This window comes from Rutidosis leptorrhynchoides, chromosome 4 (assembly GCF_046630445.1).
Source record: "Rutidosis leptorrhynchoides isolate AG116_Rl617_1_P2 chromosome 4, CSIRO_AGI_Rlap_v1, whole genome shotgun sequence".
Lineage (NCBI taxonomy): Eukaryota > Viridiplantae > Streptophyta > Magnoliopsida > Asterales > Asteraceae > Rutidosis > Rutidosis leptorrhynchoides.
Window position 1 is genome coordinate 129148804 of NC_092336.1, and position 17236 is coordinate 129166039.

The window sequence follows — 17236 nt, forward strand, 5'->3', positions numbered from 1 at the left end:
CCCTCAACTTGTTGGTTATGTTCCCAACTTTCAAGTTCTCCCTAAAAACTCCATTTGGTATCATATCTAGCATGGTCTTGCCACACGTCCACCTAAGCATCCTCATTTCTGCCACCTCCATCCTCCTCTCTTGGGCTTTCGTCATTGACCAACACTCTGAGCAATACAACATGGCCGGTCTGATTGCGACCTTGAAAAATTTCCCTTTCATAGACAGTATACTCGTATCATTTCAATTTTCTCCATAAAATTAAAGCTACAAAAATCATTTTACTTGATATATATATTCAACTAAAATGTTTGATCATACTATTACTGTGACTTGTTTCCATACAATGAAAGTTGTACATTACTAAAAAATCAATTGCAGCCCTTTAACACTAAAAATAAAATTTCTTCTCAGATTTTGTTTGCTGTTTTCCTATGTACATATGATGAATGAATGAGTGAATTATATAATAATGCATGTCTTAAACTCAACCAGATACCGAAAATTATCTTAGTTTCCTAAGTGGTAAAGCCCGCCCAAACAACTTTTCAACTTCGGTCGCTTCCATTTGAAGTTCATTCAAGATTTCTTTTTCTTCTTTAGTGAGTTCCCTAACAAAGTTTTGTTCATCTTGTTGCAACTCTTTGAACCCTTCGGCTAACCGTTGAAACAAAGTCATTTGCGTGTCTCTAGCCTTGACCACCTCTTTCTCAACCTCTTCTTCAATTTCCTCGGCCTCTTTTATGATAAAATTCTCACCATTTTCGGCTGTTTTTTCTAGTCTCTCCACAAGTGGCGGTTCGGGCCCACAAGAATTATCCGTTTGGATGAAAGTGTCAAAGTTGCGACCAACACTTTGAGCCGCCTTTTGTAGTTGTGGGACGATAGTTTGTGGTAACGTTGCACTTCTTGTGTATATAACCGCTCCACCGTATCCATCCCACGCATCGTTTCGCCCACGATAATACACAAATATATAGTCGTCGGGTTTGTTTTCTATTTGGGAAGACAAGATGTACCTGCATATAAAGTTTATGAATCATCTTGAAAAAATATGTTGATAATTGATTTTTGGAAACGGATCCATGTGAAAAGGAAGCAGTGATTATAGGTCATATATTCATTAATGAAAATTTCACCGAATACTACTCCCTTAGTCCCATTATAAGTGCCCATGTTAGACTTTTGAAAGTCTTTCTTTTACAACTTTTGACTTCAATTTCTTTTGTTTGTGTTATATAATACTTGATGAAAGATATACCACTGAAAACACATTTAAAAACCAATCATTTCATATAATTTTCATCAAATACTATATAACACAAACAAAATAATCTGAAGTCGAAGTTATAAAATAAAGACTTTTAAAAGTCAATAGTGGACGCTTATTAATGAGACAGAGAATATTTTACAATCTATTTCAGTGGGCGCGTCGGTTTGGAGACTAGCCCGTTCCAACTAGCCCAAAAACGCCTTAAAAGTCGTTCAACGCAAAAAAGTCGGTTTAAAGTCGATCAAAGTCGGGTTGAGTAGGTCAAAGTCGGGTCGAGTTAAAATTAGGTTTTGTGCCATATATTATGTATTATGTTTGATATATATATGTGTAATATATATATGTTTCATTTTTTTCTTATTAAAAGTCAATGTTGGTCAACGCCCAACTCGTGCCCGACTCGACCGACTCGTCCTTCCAAGGTCCGATCGACTCGTCCCCGACTCGAAACTTTTAAAACCTTGCTTTTATAAGATTAAGTTTTTAATATCAGTACAACATAACACTTGGTGCATATAATGCACAGAAAAAGGAAGAGACTGAACTAGTTACCAGTCATCTTGGTAATGAAGAAACTCGTTGTCATGATTATAAAGAACACCCGGTTGATTCGGATCTTGCACAAATTTTTGCACTGCGGATCGAGTAAAGAATCCGCCATCTGGAGTCTTTATACGCCACGTCAGATCACCTACAAGTTTATTCGATTCCATGTGAAACTCATGCAGCTGACAATCAAATACGTCAAATGTCGGATTTAGCCCACTTGTTATGAACCATTTTCCACTAAAGTCCTTCAGGTTGAAGGTTTGGACCACTGCACTTGGATCCGGGACCGGGAATTCACCCACGTCAGATTTACGTGGCACACATTTCTTTCGTGAAACTGCACACTCGTTGAACTGATCCACAACACTGTTTTCGAACAAGTCACCACATTTTATCTGTGAAACAGACGTTCATGAATATGTGAATATCGAGATCGTTTGTAGCATAATGTTATAGAGGTGGCAAGATGAGCGGGTCGGGCTGGTTGGGTAATGGATTATAATGGGTGTGGGTTGTTAAGGGTTACATTTTTTGTTCACATTTCAGGAGTTTTGAAGATTAGAAAACAACAAATTACAATTAGTATCTGAAATTTTATATAAACCGATTTAGGAACTTGTATGCATATAAAGATAAGCCTTCGGGTGACTTTCAACCTTGTTTAAACCGTTGAACCAATTTGACCCAATTTATATAAACACAACCCACATTGACCCAATTTATATAAACACAACCCAAATTGACCCAATTTATATAAACACAACCCAATTTGACCCATTTAAGTAAACGGGTCAAAATTTCCACCTCAAACACAAATTTAAGAAAATGAATTGAGTAGAAGATATTACTTGGCATTCAGTTTCGTCGGGTCTATTGTTGCAAGTCTGGAGACAAGCAACATTTGCCGCACAAGATGGGTTTGCAATACATTTCGCAAGTTCGATCCTGTAACAAGCACATGCTCTCAATAGCTTACAAATAACAGAAGTCATAAACTTCCATATACAAGATTAAAAAATGATAAAGTGTAACAAAGATAAGGAGTAAGGACTATAGTAGAGAGTGTTTACAATTTATATAATACAGTAGCAATTTAGCAAAACAAAATTGTGCTCTCAATAAATGTTTCTATTTGATATTTAAATTTTAAAAAAAATTCTAAAAGAAATAAGAGTTGGGTGAAATACCTGCATTCCTTGAGTAGGCAAGTACAAGTTTTAAGAGCATCAACAGCATCAACTCTAGGAATGACAACAAATGTGCAAACTAATACGATAGCCAACTGTACGAATTGTCTCCATTGTCTTTGAAGAACCAAAGTCGTGGCCTTTTTAATATCACTTTTTTCTATTTCCTTCATAATAAAGAAAGAAAACAAGATTTCAATGTTCCAAGCCAGGTGTAAAAAAAAAAAAAAAAAAAAAAAAAAAAGAAGAAGAAGAAGAAACATCAACAAATAATTATTACAAAAAATTACCTCTACACTTGTGTTAATGCTATGTATTGGAGATTTCTCCTTATTGAAATGTGACAACAGAGTTGAATAACTAGTGTTCGAACGGTAAGATGTAAACAATCGGAAGTATTTATAATATCCATGGTTAGATTGAATTTTCATCATAATTATACTCGCAGGAACTGGTCTACTCTTTTTAAACCTTTCATCACTTGATGATTTGGCATACAAATTGGCGGTTTCTTCTTTGCATAGAATAACCGAATGCAAAGAAAGAGCCATATTCAGTACGATGGGTTCCAAATGCAACCTGAAAATTGCATTGAAAGTAAGAAATTACATTCTAGTTATAGAGGACATAACCAAAACATAATTCATCAGATATGAATAACATCTAGTTACGTCGTTCATTTATCATTTAGAACTTATAATGGTTAATAGAGTAATACTCAAGAATATGATAAAATAGGCAAAATGGGCTGGCTGCATCATGAATGGCTTGGGTAATGGGTCAATTCTGGTTGAAATAAGTCTTTAGGATACCATAATATATCACATACATAGGAACCATGTAGACGAAGATTTAAGGATCTTAGGTCGCTTTCTAACAATCCTAGAGGCGGAATACACTAGAATTGGGTTAAACCGAGATATGGGTCGTATCGGGATCGAATAGATCAAACCTAGGACAAATACTAGATTAGATCGACGCCTAAACGAAGTATTTCGATGGTATTTGGTGTTAGAGTTCGGCAGAGACGAAAACCTGTCGATTAGGGTAAATGGGATGAGTAACCTCAACAAAGAAGTCTCAACCCGTATATATACTGCATATCAGACACACTCAGTCGAGTGTGTCTCTCAGTCGATCGACTGTGTAACACAGTCGGTCGAGTGTCTGGACACACTCGGTCGACTGTGTGTGCAGTTTAACTTATTGATTGTTTAACAAATTAAGCACGCACAATCACAAACGTAATCAATAGTCACAAGTAAACATTATTACATAACCGAATGTATCAAACAACGAATCAATCTACGGCTGGGGATTCATGCACCAACAAACCAATCTAGAAAAATGAACTTTGAAACATACATACAAAATGCAGTTCTTTTATACAGTATATCAAAACAAACAGCTTACACAATTTCTACCTGAAAATTATAAAACAAACAACCTAATATTTGACTTTTAAAATCAAATGAACTTACTTTACAGCTTCAAAAATGGTGAAAGGTACAAACTTTCTAAATTAATATATAAATTGATTGATGATTGATTAGAACAGAATTGCCTTATGATTCTTCCATTCAATTCATTTACCAATCATACTAATCAAACATACTAAAAAAACACATGAAGCTACAAGCATAAAACTATCTAAACCCATAATTCCCACTTCACATTGTCATTGTCATAATTTATATAAAAAAAATAACAAATATAAGCAATTTCAGACCATAATGAGTCTCAAACTTGTGATTAAAATATTCTTGAAAAACAGAAGAATAAAAAGTTACCTGCTTGATATAACGTCAGTACAGAAAAATGGATTAGTGAGAGCTTAAATCAGCCTCTTGTATATATCTTTATGAGTATCAAACATTCTTATACTTTCAAAAAGTATATAAATATTTATGTATGTATATGCATATGTATATGTATATGTGTATGTATATGTGCGTGGGGATATTTAGATAGATAGTTGTAGAAGGGGGTTCCTTATCTCAATTATGGTGGGACAAATTTGGTGGTGGTTGGTGATATTAAGACCCACGTTGTTGTAAATCAATGGTCTTAAAATCCTATCTTGATGTATCCATAGGTCTCCAATAAGTGTATCTTTAGCCAAAAAGCCCTCATGCTATTTTTGTCCATTTTGGTCAAACAAAATAAAAACTTGGTTAGGATTTTAAGTTTAAGATTTGAGTTTATTGTTCGTATCATATACACTACTTGTATAAATATCAACTAACCTAATAGGTTCTAAAGATCAGAAATCTTTATAAATTGTGTTAAGCAAATATGTGTTTCCAAATTATTAAAATATGCTCATAAAGAACATTAAGGAACCTGAATAATTGTGGACTAAGGTGTTTGTGTTGTGGATACGGTTTATAATTCTCATAAGAAGAAGATCAAGAAGAGAGGTAGTGAGGAGGAGGAGGTCGAGGTGGTCAAGAAAGTGGCTAATTCGTTGTCTACGCCGGATTCGGTAGTCATGTTTTTCTCCAGGTCGGGGAAATCCATTCGATTTTCCAAATTTGAAGGGAAACTAATTATACCGGGCTTAAAGAGTAAAAAAGGTAGTCTTGCAGCGAATAAGCTCGGCTCTTTATGGATGATTTTGTGGAGCTGAATGGCTCCAAGGCTTAGCTAGGTTAAGATTTGTGACTTTTGGTTGCGACTTGACGTTTTTTTTTTTTTTTAGGTCTTTGTTGTTGGTTTCTTTTGGATAGCTTTCTTGGTAGTTTAAGTTTGTTAGGATGTTTTTTATAGACGAAGTCAACCACAGTCCATAGTTCATAAGTCACCACAGCTAACAAATGTCACAGTTAAATGAAGTTCGGGTTCAGTTTTGTAAATATGTAAAAATATTAGGGACCATAGTTGTAAATATGTAATCTAATTCGGTTAGAGTTGTTAAACCGTTGTTAAACCGTTGTTACGGTTAATTAGGGTTATAAATTGGCGCTTTTGGCTCAATTGTGAGGTTAGTTAGAATCGATACACTGTAACTTGAAATTGAATGTGAAATGGAGATTAAAGTTATTTGAATTGCAAAGTTCTCATGGTATCAGAGCTTTGAGCTACGCAATCTCTAATCTCCGGTGTTAAATTCGTTCGTCAATTTCGAACAAATTGCTTCCGCTGTTGAAAAATCATGATAATGCTCAACTGTTTCGCAATCCCCTGTTCTTGCATCCGTCGGATGGTCCTGGTTCACTATCAATCCAGGAGAAGTTAATAGGAGCTCAAAATTACCGTTCATGGCGAAGATCCATTGAAATTGATTTATTAACAAAGAGAAACCTTGGATTTGTTACAGACACTGTTACTCAATCTCTTGATAATGTCAATGAAGCAGATTAATGGGACACATGCAACAATATGGTAATAAGCTGGATCATGAACTCAATTTTCGATTTAATTGTTAAGTCAATAATGTTTGTAGGAACAGCTAGTGAAATTTGGAAACAATTAGAGAAAATGTATGCTTTAAGTAATGGTTCAAGAAAGTATAAACTGTACAAAGAGATGTATGCTAGTGAATAATTAGGTTCAACTGTTAGTGAGTATTATACTAAAATGAAATGTGTTTGGGAAGAAATTAATTCAATGAGTGAGCTGCCAAGAATTGATAATGTTACTCCTGAAATTGTGGCATTATTGAATGCACTGAATTTGCAGAAAGAAGAACAAAGATTGTTTCAATTTTTGAATGGGTTATATGAGCATTTCAGTACTTTAAGAAGTTAATTTTTATTTATGAGTCCTCTTCCTAGTGTTGAGATGACATGTTCTATGCTACAACATGAGGAGTCTCAAAGAGAAATGTTTACAAGTGCTGGCGTGGTTGAAACAACTGCACTATATAGTAAGACTAGTAGTAATGATAAGCGTATTACTTGTGGAAATAAAGGGAATTCACAAGACGAGTGTTGGGAAATTATAGGGTATCCTCCATGAACCATAAGAGCAGATTTAATGCAAAAGCAGTCATCAAGCAACAAAGCTAAATATGTCAATAATTTCAGTGCTATAAAGAATTTCAGTACAATAAAGAAGAATGCAGCAAATGTTCAAGGAAATAGTGTTGTTTTTACCTCTAAACAGTTTAAACAACTCTTGAAATGCTTGCCTCAGATATCTCAAACTGGTACACAAGCTGATGAGTTTAGTGATGAAATAGAACATCACTTTGCAAGTATAGTTACTTACTGCTTGTAGTACACAATGAATATTAGATACATGTGCCACTGATCACATGACACTTATAACTAATAAGTTAAGAAATTTAAAAACTCTTTTTACATAAACCACACATGAGGTTGCCTGATGGAAATACATCTGTTATATCTCATATTGGTCAAGAAAAAAAATTGGATAATCGGTTGGAACCGAATGATGTGCTAGTAGTTCCTTCCTTCAAATTTTGTTTGCTGTATGTACCAAAAATGACCAAGGATAAACCCAATAGGGTAATATTCTTTTCTCAATTCTGTGTAATTCAGGACTTGACAACTGATGTGCAAAACGTGGTATATGATTTATCGTATGAAATAGTATGAAAAAATACCGATTAGAGATTGCTACACACTAACGGACAGTGTACCCGATCGTGTAGTAGTATAGTAAATAGTAAAATTCGTGTATCGTTTCAAGGACAGTATCTAAATCAAATTAGGATTATAGACTAAATTGTGATCAACTAAGAAAATTACAAGTACAAGATATATTTTGGTTTGCCCTTTTACGATAGGCGAATCAAGTGATGAATAAGATTAAAAAGACAATATTTTTGGTTTATAAAAATAGAAAGATAGTTTTGAATTCAAATTAAAGAAATATGCTCATCTAGACTTTTTACCCTTAATGTTGAATGTTATTTAGGATTAAGATCGGATTGATTGGTTATGCACGAGAACTAATTAATTGGTTCACCAAGAGTAGTCTTGCGCAAACACTCAAACGGGATTACATGATGCAAGTGATGTTCTTGTCATCTAAGACCTCCTATTTGTAATCAACTAATTCAACTAGTTTGAAGACTTGAAGAATGATCAAGTCAATGGTGTGTTGTACATGATCCACTCCTATATCAACTAAAGGTTTAACTTAGTTCATTCCCTTGGTCCGGTTAAATGCTCAATTCACCCAACCCAAATAATTAACTAAGTGTTATAATAAGATCCCTATAAACGTCACTAGATAAGGCAAATCACTAACACATGTTAATTGATGGAACTAGGTAGTTGAAAGTGTGTATAATAGATTTTAAGGAATTGGTCATTCTCCTAGACAATTACACATACTAATTAAGCTATTCCAAAGTATCTACAAGAGTCGTTCTTACATTCTTATGTAAATTAACCATTTGAACTCAACTTATCCCTTTTGGTAAAAGACGGATAAACACATGTCACTATGTGTAAATCAATACATTAACTTAACAAGATGATGTTTCTTAATCAAATGAACATATCAACTAGTTGAATCGAAAGGATTAAACTTAACAAGAATGGTTCTTGTATTCAAACATCAAACTATCGTGCATAATTACAATCAATCAATAGTAAACATTCAACATCTCGATTTTTTTTCTAGATGAATATAAAATGGACTAGCCAACAATCATGCTTGAAAACTTGAACACAACAGTAACAAAGATAGAATTCATTGTAAATACAAGATTAACCTTTTAGGAGTAATCTTGGATGAAGCTCTTGAATGATCTTGGATTCTTCAATGATTTGAGTGCTTAGATGCACTTTGATAAGCCCAAGAACTGCTTTGAATCGTATGTTTTCGTCTCTGAGCATAAAGGAAACTGGTACCCTTGAAATGAAACTGGAAATGGAATTAAATAAGCTGAAAAGTTGGTGAAAAGTACTGTGCGCGGCGCGCACGGTAAGGGTGCGCTGAGCGCACTCTCACCTACTTCACTTTTCCTTTACAGCTCGACAACGCACGTTCAAATCAGCTTTTCTGTTAAAAGTGCGCGAATGGGTGCGTTGAGCGCACTACTGTGCGCGGCGCGCACCACCTAAATGTGCGCTTGGCGCACTTTGGTTTTGGCCAAGAAATCCTCTGATCAAATTTATGCAATGTGCGCTGAGAGCACATTTTGTGGTGCGCTGAGCGCACTCTTCTGTCTTTGGGTTTCTGGTCTTGTTTTCGATCTCTAAGCTGTTATCATACATAATCTTCATATTTCTTCAAGTTTACAATGATTCTAGACTATATTACAATACTATGAAATACAAACGGAATTACAATGTTTACATATGAAATAAATAACAATAGGATGCGATATTACGACTAAAGATATGACTAATTTGAGTAATATCAAAATCCCCCATACTTAACTCTTGCTTGTCCTCAAGCAAGTCTTGTTCTAATCATTCATATACAAAACACAAACATCAATGAATCACACGCATTATTTGAGGTACAATTTACACAAATCACACGAATCACGCAAAACACACACAAACTCACGCTATATGAAACCCATAAAACACAAATGGAATACACACTCATTTAGGTACATACACAATTTATGGAACACACGCACACATTTGGATTATTTGGGAGAGACGAACTTTGGTGAAAGTTCTTTTAAAAGTTTGGATCCTTAGGGAAAGTTGGATCTTTGAGAAAACGTTTTAAGATTTTGAAAATGTCAATGCTAGTTTTTAAACTAAACACGTTTTCCGGTTTTAACCTCAAATTCCGGTCGAGGGTAACTGAAAACTGAAGTCTCAGTCGGCGATTAGCAAGCTATCCGCCCCCATGATTGTAGTATTGTAACATCCCAACTCGTTAACCAACCAAATACGCGTAAAAAAATTTTTGTATACTCAGTGTAGTGCGCGGCGCGCACCACCCTCTGTGCACGGCGCGCACAGAGGCCTGGACAGTTCTGATCAACTTGTTCGTTTCACGCGAAAAGATCTTCGACTTCCCGACACAATTAGACCAAACGGTTTTCACAACACATTATAATAAGTAAAACTAACACGTTTTGATAATAAACAAGTTTTACGACACCGGGTCCACATCGGCCCGTTTTACGAGTTAAGTACGAAATACAATTTTCGACCCCAGTTTCTAACACAAAATAAAAGCCGAGCATGGCGATTGGGGATACGCTACCCAATCCTAATCCAAATCCAAAGCAAGTCCACTAATCCCCGCGCTCACCCATGCCACCGTCTCCAAAGCAAATCTATAAAAAAGGTAAACAACGAGAGGGTAAGCTAACGCTTAGTGAATGCAATAATTATACATATACATATATAATATACCTGATGTGGTAGCGTGGGGGTACGTGATAGTACTATATTTTACTACGAAATACGTTACAAATTACACAAGTTTTAATTATTTATTTACAAAATGGATATACCTAAACCTTACTACAACACTATAGGCAGTGTACCTAATCGTAGAGTAGTATAGTTTTTAGTAAGTCCGGTTCGTTCCACAGGGAGCGGGCTTATTGCACACTATATTTTTAAACAACTATATTTGTACAAAATATATATAATTATATATAATAATATATAAAAGGGGGTTTACCGTTTAATGACCGGTTTGTTGATTTATATTTTAAGCGAAGTGTATAGTAAATGATGATATTTAAATAACAATAAAATAAATAACCATAATTAAAATGACAATAAATAAAAGTACGAGGAAATATGAAATAAAATATATTATGCTTATTTAAACTTCCGTAACCATGATGGTTGACGTATTGATTTTAGTTTTATGCCCATGGGTTAATTGTCCTTTGTCCTGGATTATTTGATAAGTCCATCTGGTTTTTTTGTCCATAACGGTCCATCAGTCATAAATATAAAGTGCAAGTGTCCTCGTCAAATTATTATTATACCCGAAGTTAAATATTCCAACTAATTGGGGATTCGAATTGTAACAAGGTTTTAATACTTTGTTTAATGAATACACCAGGTTATCGACTGCGTGTAAACCAAGGTTTTACTACTTTGTTAACAATTACACCAATTACCCTTGAATGTAATTTCACCCCTGTTTTAATTATTCTAGTGGCTATTAATCCATTCCCGTGTCCGGTTAAATGAACGATTATTCGTACATATAAATACCCCGCCCATCGTGTCCGATTGAGTGTATATGGTAATTTATAGGGACGCCCAATTGTAAATCTTTATATTAACATTAACAAACTTTCATTTAGTTAAACAAATATAAAGCCCATTAATAGCCCATAATCTAATTTCCACAAGTGTCGTTCTTTTGTCCAAACCCCAATTATGGTACAAAGTCCAATTACCCAATTTTAGTAATTAGCCCAACATCATGATAACTTCGTTTTAAATAAGCATAGTAATAACTTAGTTACGAGACATTAATTTAAAAAGGAGAACATAACTTACATTGAGTATTTATCGCGTAGTGTTACACGGACAGAATTTCGACTTCAAAAACCCGTAAAATAACCTTTACATAACCCGAACTAATCTAATATAACACTAATCTATACTATATATATATATATATTTATTTATTTATTATCTTATGGAGTATTATTATTATTTTTTTTTATATTTTACATGCAGAACTCGAGAGCTTTTATAGCCAGAACTGAAATTCACTGCTCCGCGAGTTGCGGCCATTTTGGCCTTCCAGCTCCGCAAGTCGCGGAGGTTCCAAAACCAGCCCACAAGTTCAAGATCCAAGGCTGCCGACGGTTTTTATTTAAATATATATAATATATAAATAATTTTTATAATTATTTATATATTATATTATATTTATATACATAGTAGACTCGTAATTTTTTTCCGTTGCGTCGAGCGTTGAGAGTTGGTTCATGTACCGGTTCCGGATTTTCGAACGTCCTTGCGTACGCTGAGATATTTTGTACTTTGCGTTTCGTAACTTGTACTCTTGTCATTTTTAGACGTTCCTTATCAATAAATTGAACCTTTTTAATTGTATCTTGTACTTTTGAGCTTTTTGGACCTTTGCGTCTTCAATTCGTTGTTTTCGCCTTTTGTCTTCGCACTTATTTAATATAAATGAATATTACATGAAAATAGAACAATTGCAACTGAAATCTTTACATATCGGAGGGATATTGATACTAAATATATGTTCATTTGGAGCACTATCAAATATCCCCACACTTGAACGTTGCTTGTCCTCAAGCAATACAGTCTTGAAATAAAACACACTAGAATCACTTCTTTATTCTTCACACTTTGTACATCAGTGATTTTGATACGGCGGTATAAACAATGATAGTAGCATTTGTGGTTTACAGTCCCACATGACTATGAAAATGTAGATCCGTAAGGAAATTGGATCTTTATGAAAACATTTGATCTTTTGAAAATTCAATCTAGTTTTTACCCTAGATAAGTTTTCCGGAATAACCCTTCACCGGTGTTTGCAAATTATTTTTGTGGGTTGTGTGGGTTTCAGATTTGAAAATTTTAGCTCAAAACTTATGGTTTTGTGTCACCCACTTGCTAACCTTGTATTAGGAAAGCAACACGTCCAGTTTACTTGCTCCGTATATTACCTTTCGGTAAACTACCGCCCGGTTGTAAAGGAAAGCGTTGAACAAGCAACTGTTAAGGCAATGTCCCCTGACATGCTTTTAATTATGGTCTATAACGTGTTGGACGCAATTACTATCCTTTGTAGGAGCAATAGTAAAGCTCACCCTTATAATTTTTCGGTCTGGCACAAGGTCCTGTCTTCGACCATGCTATGCAACCACCGTTCTTACGGTTGACACCCGATTTGGTTCAGGTGACCTAATGAATTCCAGGTGAATTCCTAGGATTTTACGTTCAATGGTAATGAATGCATTGAAAATGGGTTTTCAGAAAACAAATCGGTTTTATTTTTGATCAAAATATTTTCTCGTTCAAGCTCGAGTTTAGATATCATTGAATTCCATGAGTTTGTAATTCTCAATCTTTAAGGTCAATCTCTAGGATTGAGTATTATCAGTCTTAAAAGCTGATTTTTAATCTTTAAGGAGATTATCCTTTTCTGGGGATCTGATTCATTAGTCTTATCAAGCTAATTTGCACGGTGCCTCCCCATTGTACGAGATAAATCCTTCTCATGGTTAGGATAAATCTGACCACTTGGCGACCCTGTTTGATGCTGAGGTCCGTGGATTTCCTGCTGATTTTAGTGATGACTTTTCTAGATTTTTCGTCAACCTACAGCTGGTCTGGACGAAAACTTCTTGACCTAAATCAAGAAGTGCGTGTCTTTTTCAGAAGACTTTACTTCCTTTTAATGATGGAATTGATTCATCGTGTAGATCCATCTTTTCTTTTCTTTCATCGGGTAAAACAGTTAATTTAGTCCAAAACAAAAGCACCTGCAATAACTTTACGGAAACATGTGATAGATAATTTTTTTTTTTTATTGAATAACTTGGTATATTCTCCCCACACTTGGCTTTTATTTATTATGTTCTTTGCCTTTTTATTCTCTTATATTCCATTTTAAATGAATTCAAGCGTTTTGGGTTGTTTCTCAATTTATGTCCTTTCCGAGGTAACGATAATTTCGGCATTAACACCTAGTTTTATCGTTCATAAATATGTATAAACATGATTTTGAATTCATTTAGTTTAAAATTTTTTAAATTTTCATAAAATTTGGCAAATAAGCCAAGTATAAACCCGAGAGAATTTATAACCCTTCCCCACACTTGAGATCATGCAATGCCCTCATTTGCATGAAATCAGACTATAATTATAAATTCATGAGGGTGATTAGTGTAGAAAAGTGATAAAAAATACCCATTTTGTAATTACAAAGCTCATCGAATGATAGATGGCGCGCCTCATCGTTCATTCCTTCTTGTTTTATCACACATGTTTTTTTCTTCAAAAACGGTTGCTTTTCTGAACTGTTTGCTAATATATGAAAATGCGTCTTTTACCCTAATCGTGCATTTTTATTAACGAGTTATGCAATAACCCGAACCCCTAATTTAACGTTAAGTGGGGTTAAATTTCCCCACTCTTAGCTGACGACATGTGAAGTCGGTAGAATAAGTTCCACGAATTAGAGTAGTGAGCCAGTTATTTACATCTCGGGTGGTGTATAATATATCAATGGGTTTAAAGTTTAGACTCGCCCGATTGTCACTACTTAATTCTTTTTTAAGTGTAGCTTTTAGTAAATGGATATGTCTCTTTTCTGGTTCTTGGTCAAATGGATCGATATACATTGACATACATATTTCTATAGGGTGGATAATTCCTAACATTTCCTTCCGTTCATTCTCGGGATCAAAGGTTTCACCTCTATTACCCAATTGGGTGAAATTCAAGGTGTCATTATCTATTAAAGCTCGTAGTTCATCTTCGCTAGATGACTCGTCTATTGAGAATATTGGGTTGGAAGGTTGTGGAATGGTGAATTTCGGGATTGGAGTAGATTCTTCTTCATTAACGGTACTTATTGGTCTCACCATTTTGGTCTCGGGGGTAAAATTTTCAACGTTATTGTTTTCCCAAGAGTACCAATTTGTCACCCTTACTTCTTCTTTATCCATTGATGGATCGATGATTTTGTCTGTAGAGGCTAATGTGTCGATATGTTGTGAATTTGGTAAGACTGAATAAAAAGTATCATCGGGGTAGTTGGTGATTTCGGAGCTCTCGAATTCATCAAAATTCGATGATATGGGATTTTTTTGAACATGTCTCCTCAGATCAACAGGTGTGTAATTTGATAGAGTTTCAGCTTGCCGGTTTACAAACTCTCTCATTTGTTCATTTTGAGCATCGAGTTCTTCGAGTTTGATTTTTATAATGTTTAAAGAATTTTCGGACACGTAATTTTCCTCGTCTTCTGGTTGTTGACTTTGGATATATTCTTGGGAATAATCCCAATTTGAATTGTGTTCTTCGTAATCGTTCCATTCAGGTTCCGTGGGTGCGTAATTTTCCATAGGAACGTAATAGTAACATTCCCATGTTGAGTGATAATCTCCACAGATTTCACAACCAGTTATTGTTTCGTCGTTCGCGATCCAAGATTGACCGAATGAATTGTTATCAACACTCGTTTGAGGGTATTGATTTAATTGATTTTGGAGTTCAAAAAGAGTTTCCAAGGCCCTGTTTTCAAAATTTTCCATTTTATTGCGATGGCCAAATTTTAGCTACAATGTGGTGCATTTACTAATTATCCTATTAGTTATAAAAATAGAAAAACTTATATAAGTTGTCCAATTAATAGACTTTTCTGCTTTTGCCCACGTTTCGAATAGCCAAAAGATGCAGCAGGGAGCCAGAACCCTTTAAATCGGAAGCTCACAACTCAGCCACTAACAAATCCAACTATTACTACGAAGCAGAAAATTGTCAACGTCCATTAATTTTAACCACTTAAATAATTTTTCTTTCCGTTTGAGATATTAGATAAGAAATAGAGAAAATTTCTAAGTCTTAAAAACTAAAGCGTCGAGAAATAAGAAAGAAAAAGAATGCGTGTCGAAAAACGTCGAAAAATAAAAATAAGAAAATAGCGCGTCGTAACTTAAAAGTCTAAAAATTATATCTAAAAAGTTGCGCCTAAAGGTCTAAAGGTAAATGCAATTTTATTCAGAAAACGTCAATTACTTAAAGGCACTAAAATCTATTTAAAACTAAAGCGAAAAACGGCGTCGCAAAATTCTAAAGCGCCTAAATTTTAATCTAAAGAAAAAGCACTTAAGGGATTTTACGGCAAAGCCTAAGAATCTATACATATAAAATAACTACGGAAAAACTAATTTTAAAACTAATTGCGAATGAAAAATATACAAAATATTACGATTACACTAAATAAAAGGATACAAATTACAAAAAGTGATAAAATTACTTATTTTTATATTTATTTTATAATAGTATTAATTTTTATATATAAATAAAACTAATTAAAATTAATTATTACTAATTAATTAAAATTAAAACTAAATATTAAATTAATTAAACGAATTAGGGTTTTAAAAATAATAATAATTAATATACTCCGTATTAAATGCGATTAGGGTTCCTTGGTCAGGTCTGCCAGGGCAGCTCCGCGAGTCGCGGTGATCCGTACCAGAAAACCTCCGCAAGTCGCGGAGATTGAAAAACGTGTTTTTTTTTTATTGTTTTTTCTAAAAATATATAAAAATATATTTATACAAAAATAAATTAAAAATATAGCGTTTTGCCGATTCCCCGGCAGCGGCGCCAAAAACTTGATGTGGTAGCGTGGGGGTACGTGATAGTACTATATTTTACTACGAAATACGTTACAAATTACACAAGTTTTAATTATTTATTTACAAAATGGATATACCTAAACCTTACTACAACACTATAGGCAGTGTACCTAATCGTATAGTAGTATAGTTTTTAGTAAGTCCGGTTCGTTCCACAGGGAGCGGGCTTATTGCACACTATATTTTTAAACAACTATATTTGTACAAAATATATATAATTATATATAATAATATATAAAAGGGGGTTTACCGTTTAATGACCGGTTTGTTGATTTATATTTTAAGCGAAGTGTATAGTAAATGATGATATTTAAATAACAATAAAATAAATAACCATAATTAAAATGACAATAAATAAAAGTACGAGGAAATATGAAATAAAATATATTATGCTTATTTAAACTTCCGTAACCATGATGGTTGACGTATTGATTTTAGTTTTATGCCCATGGGTTAATTGTCCTTTGTCCTGGATTATTTGATAAGTCCATCTGGTTTTTTTGTCCATAACGGTCCATCAGTCATAAATATAAAGTGCAAGTGTCCTCGTCAAATTATTATTATACCCGAAGTTAAATATTCCAACTAATTGGGGATTCGAATTGTAACAAGGTTTTAATACTTTGTTTAATGAATACACCAGGTTATCGACTGCGTGTAAACCAAGGTTTTACTACTTTGTTAACAATTACACCAATTACCCTTGAATGTAATTTCACCCCTGTTTTAATTATTCTAGTGGCTATTAATCCATTCCCGTGTCCGGTTAAATGAACGATTATTCGTACATATAAATACCCCGCCCATCGTGTCCGATTGAGTGTATATGGTAATTTATAGGGACGCCCAATTGTAAATCTTTATATTAACATTAACAAACTTTCATTTAGTTAAACAAATATAAAGCCCATTAATAGCCCATAATCTAATTTCCACAAGTGTCGTTCTTTTGTCCAAACCCCAAT

At 34.2% G+C, this 17236-nt stretch overlaps 1 protein-coding gene across 1 annotated transcript; it reads right to left on the bottom strand.

Moving 5' to 3' along the window:
• Nucleotides 1-282: 282 nt before the first annotated feature.
• LOC139840142 (violaxanthin de-epoxidase, chloroplastic-like) lies at nucleotides 283-4932 on the bottom strand. Its single transcript, XM_071830369.1, has 6 exons — nucleotides 4789-4932; nucleotides 3289-3577; nucleotides 2999-3165; nucleotides 2660-2756; nucleotides 1815-2206; nucleotides 283-1008 (listed from the first exon to the last, which is right to left on the bottom strand). The coding sequence occupies exons 2-6, from the start codon at nucleotides 3547-3549 to the stop codon at nucleotides 495-497; spliced, it is 1431 nt and encodes a 476-aa protein (XP_071686470.1). The 5' UTR covers nucleotides 3550-3577; nucleotides 4789-4932; the 3' UTR covers nucleotides 283-494.
• Between the last annotated feature and the right edge of the window lie 12304 nt (nucleotides 4933-17236).

What these genes read in the sequence shown, in the direction of transcription:
- LOC139840142 (XM_071830369.1), bottom strand. Translation starts at nt 3,549, where the DNA reads ATGGCTCTTTCTTTGCATTCGGTTATTCTATGCAAAGAAGAAACCGCC. An exon ending in CCGACGAAACTGAATGCCAA is followed by an intron (nt 2,207 to 2,659) that starts GTAATATCTTCT and finishes TCTGTTTCACAG; the next exon opens with ATAAAATGTGGTGACTTGTT. An exon ending in CTTCATTACCAAGATGACTG is followed by an intron (nt 1,009 to 1,814) that starts GTAACTAGTTCA and finishes CTTTATATGCAG; the next exon opens with GTACATCTTGTCTTCCCAAA.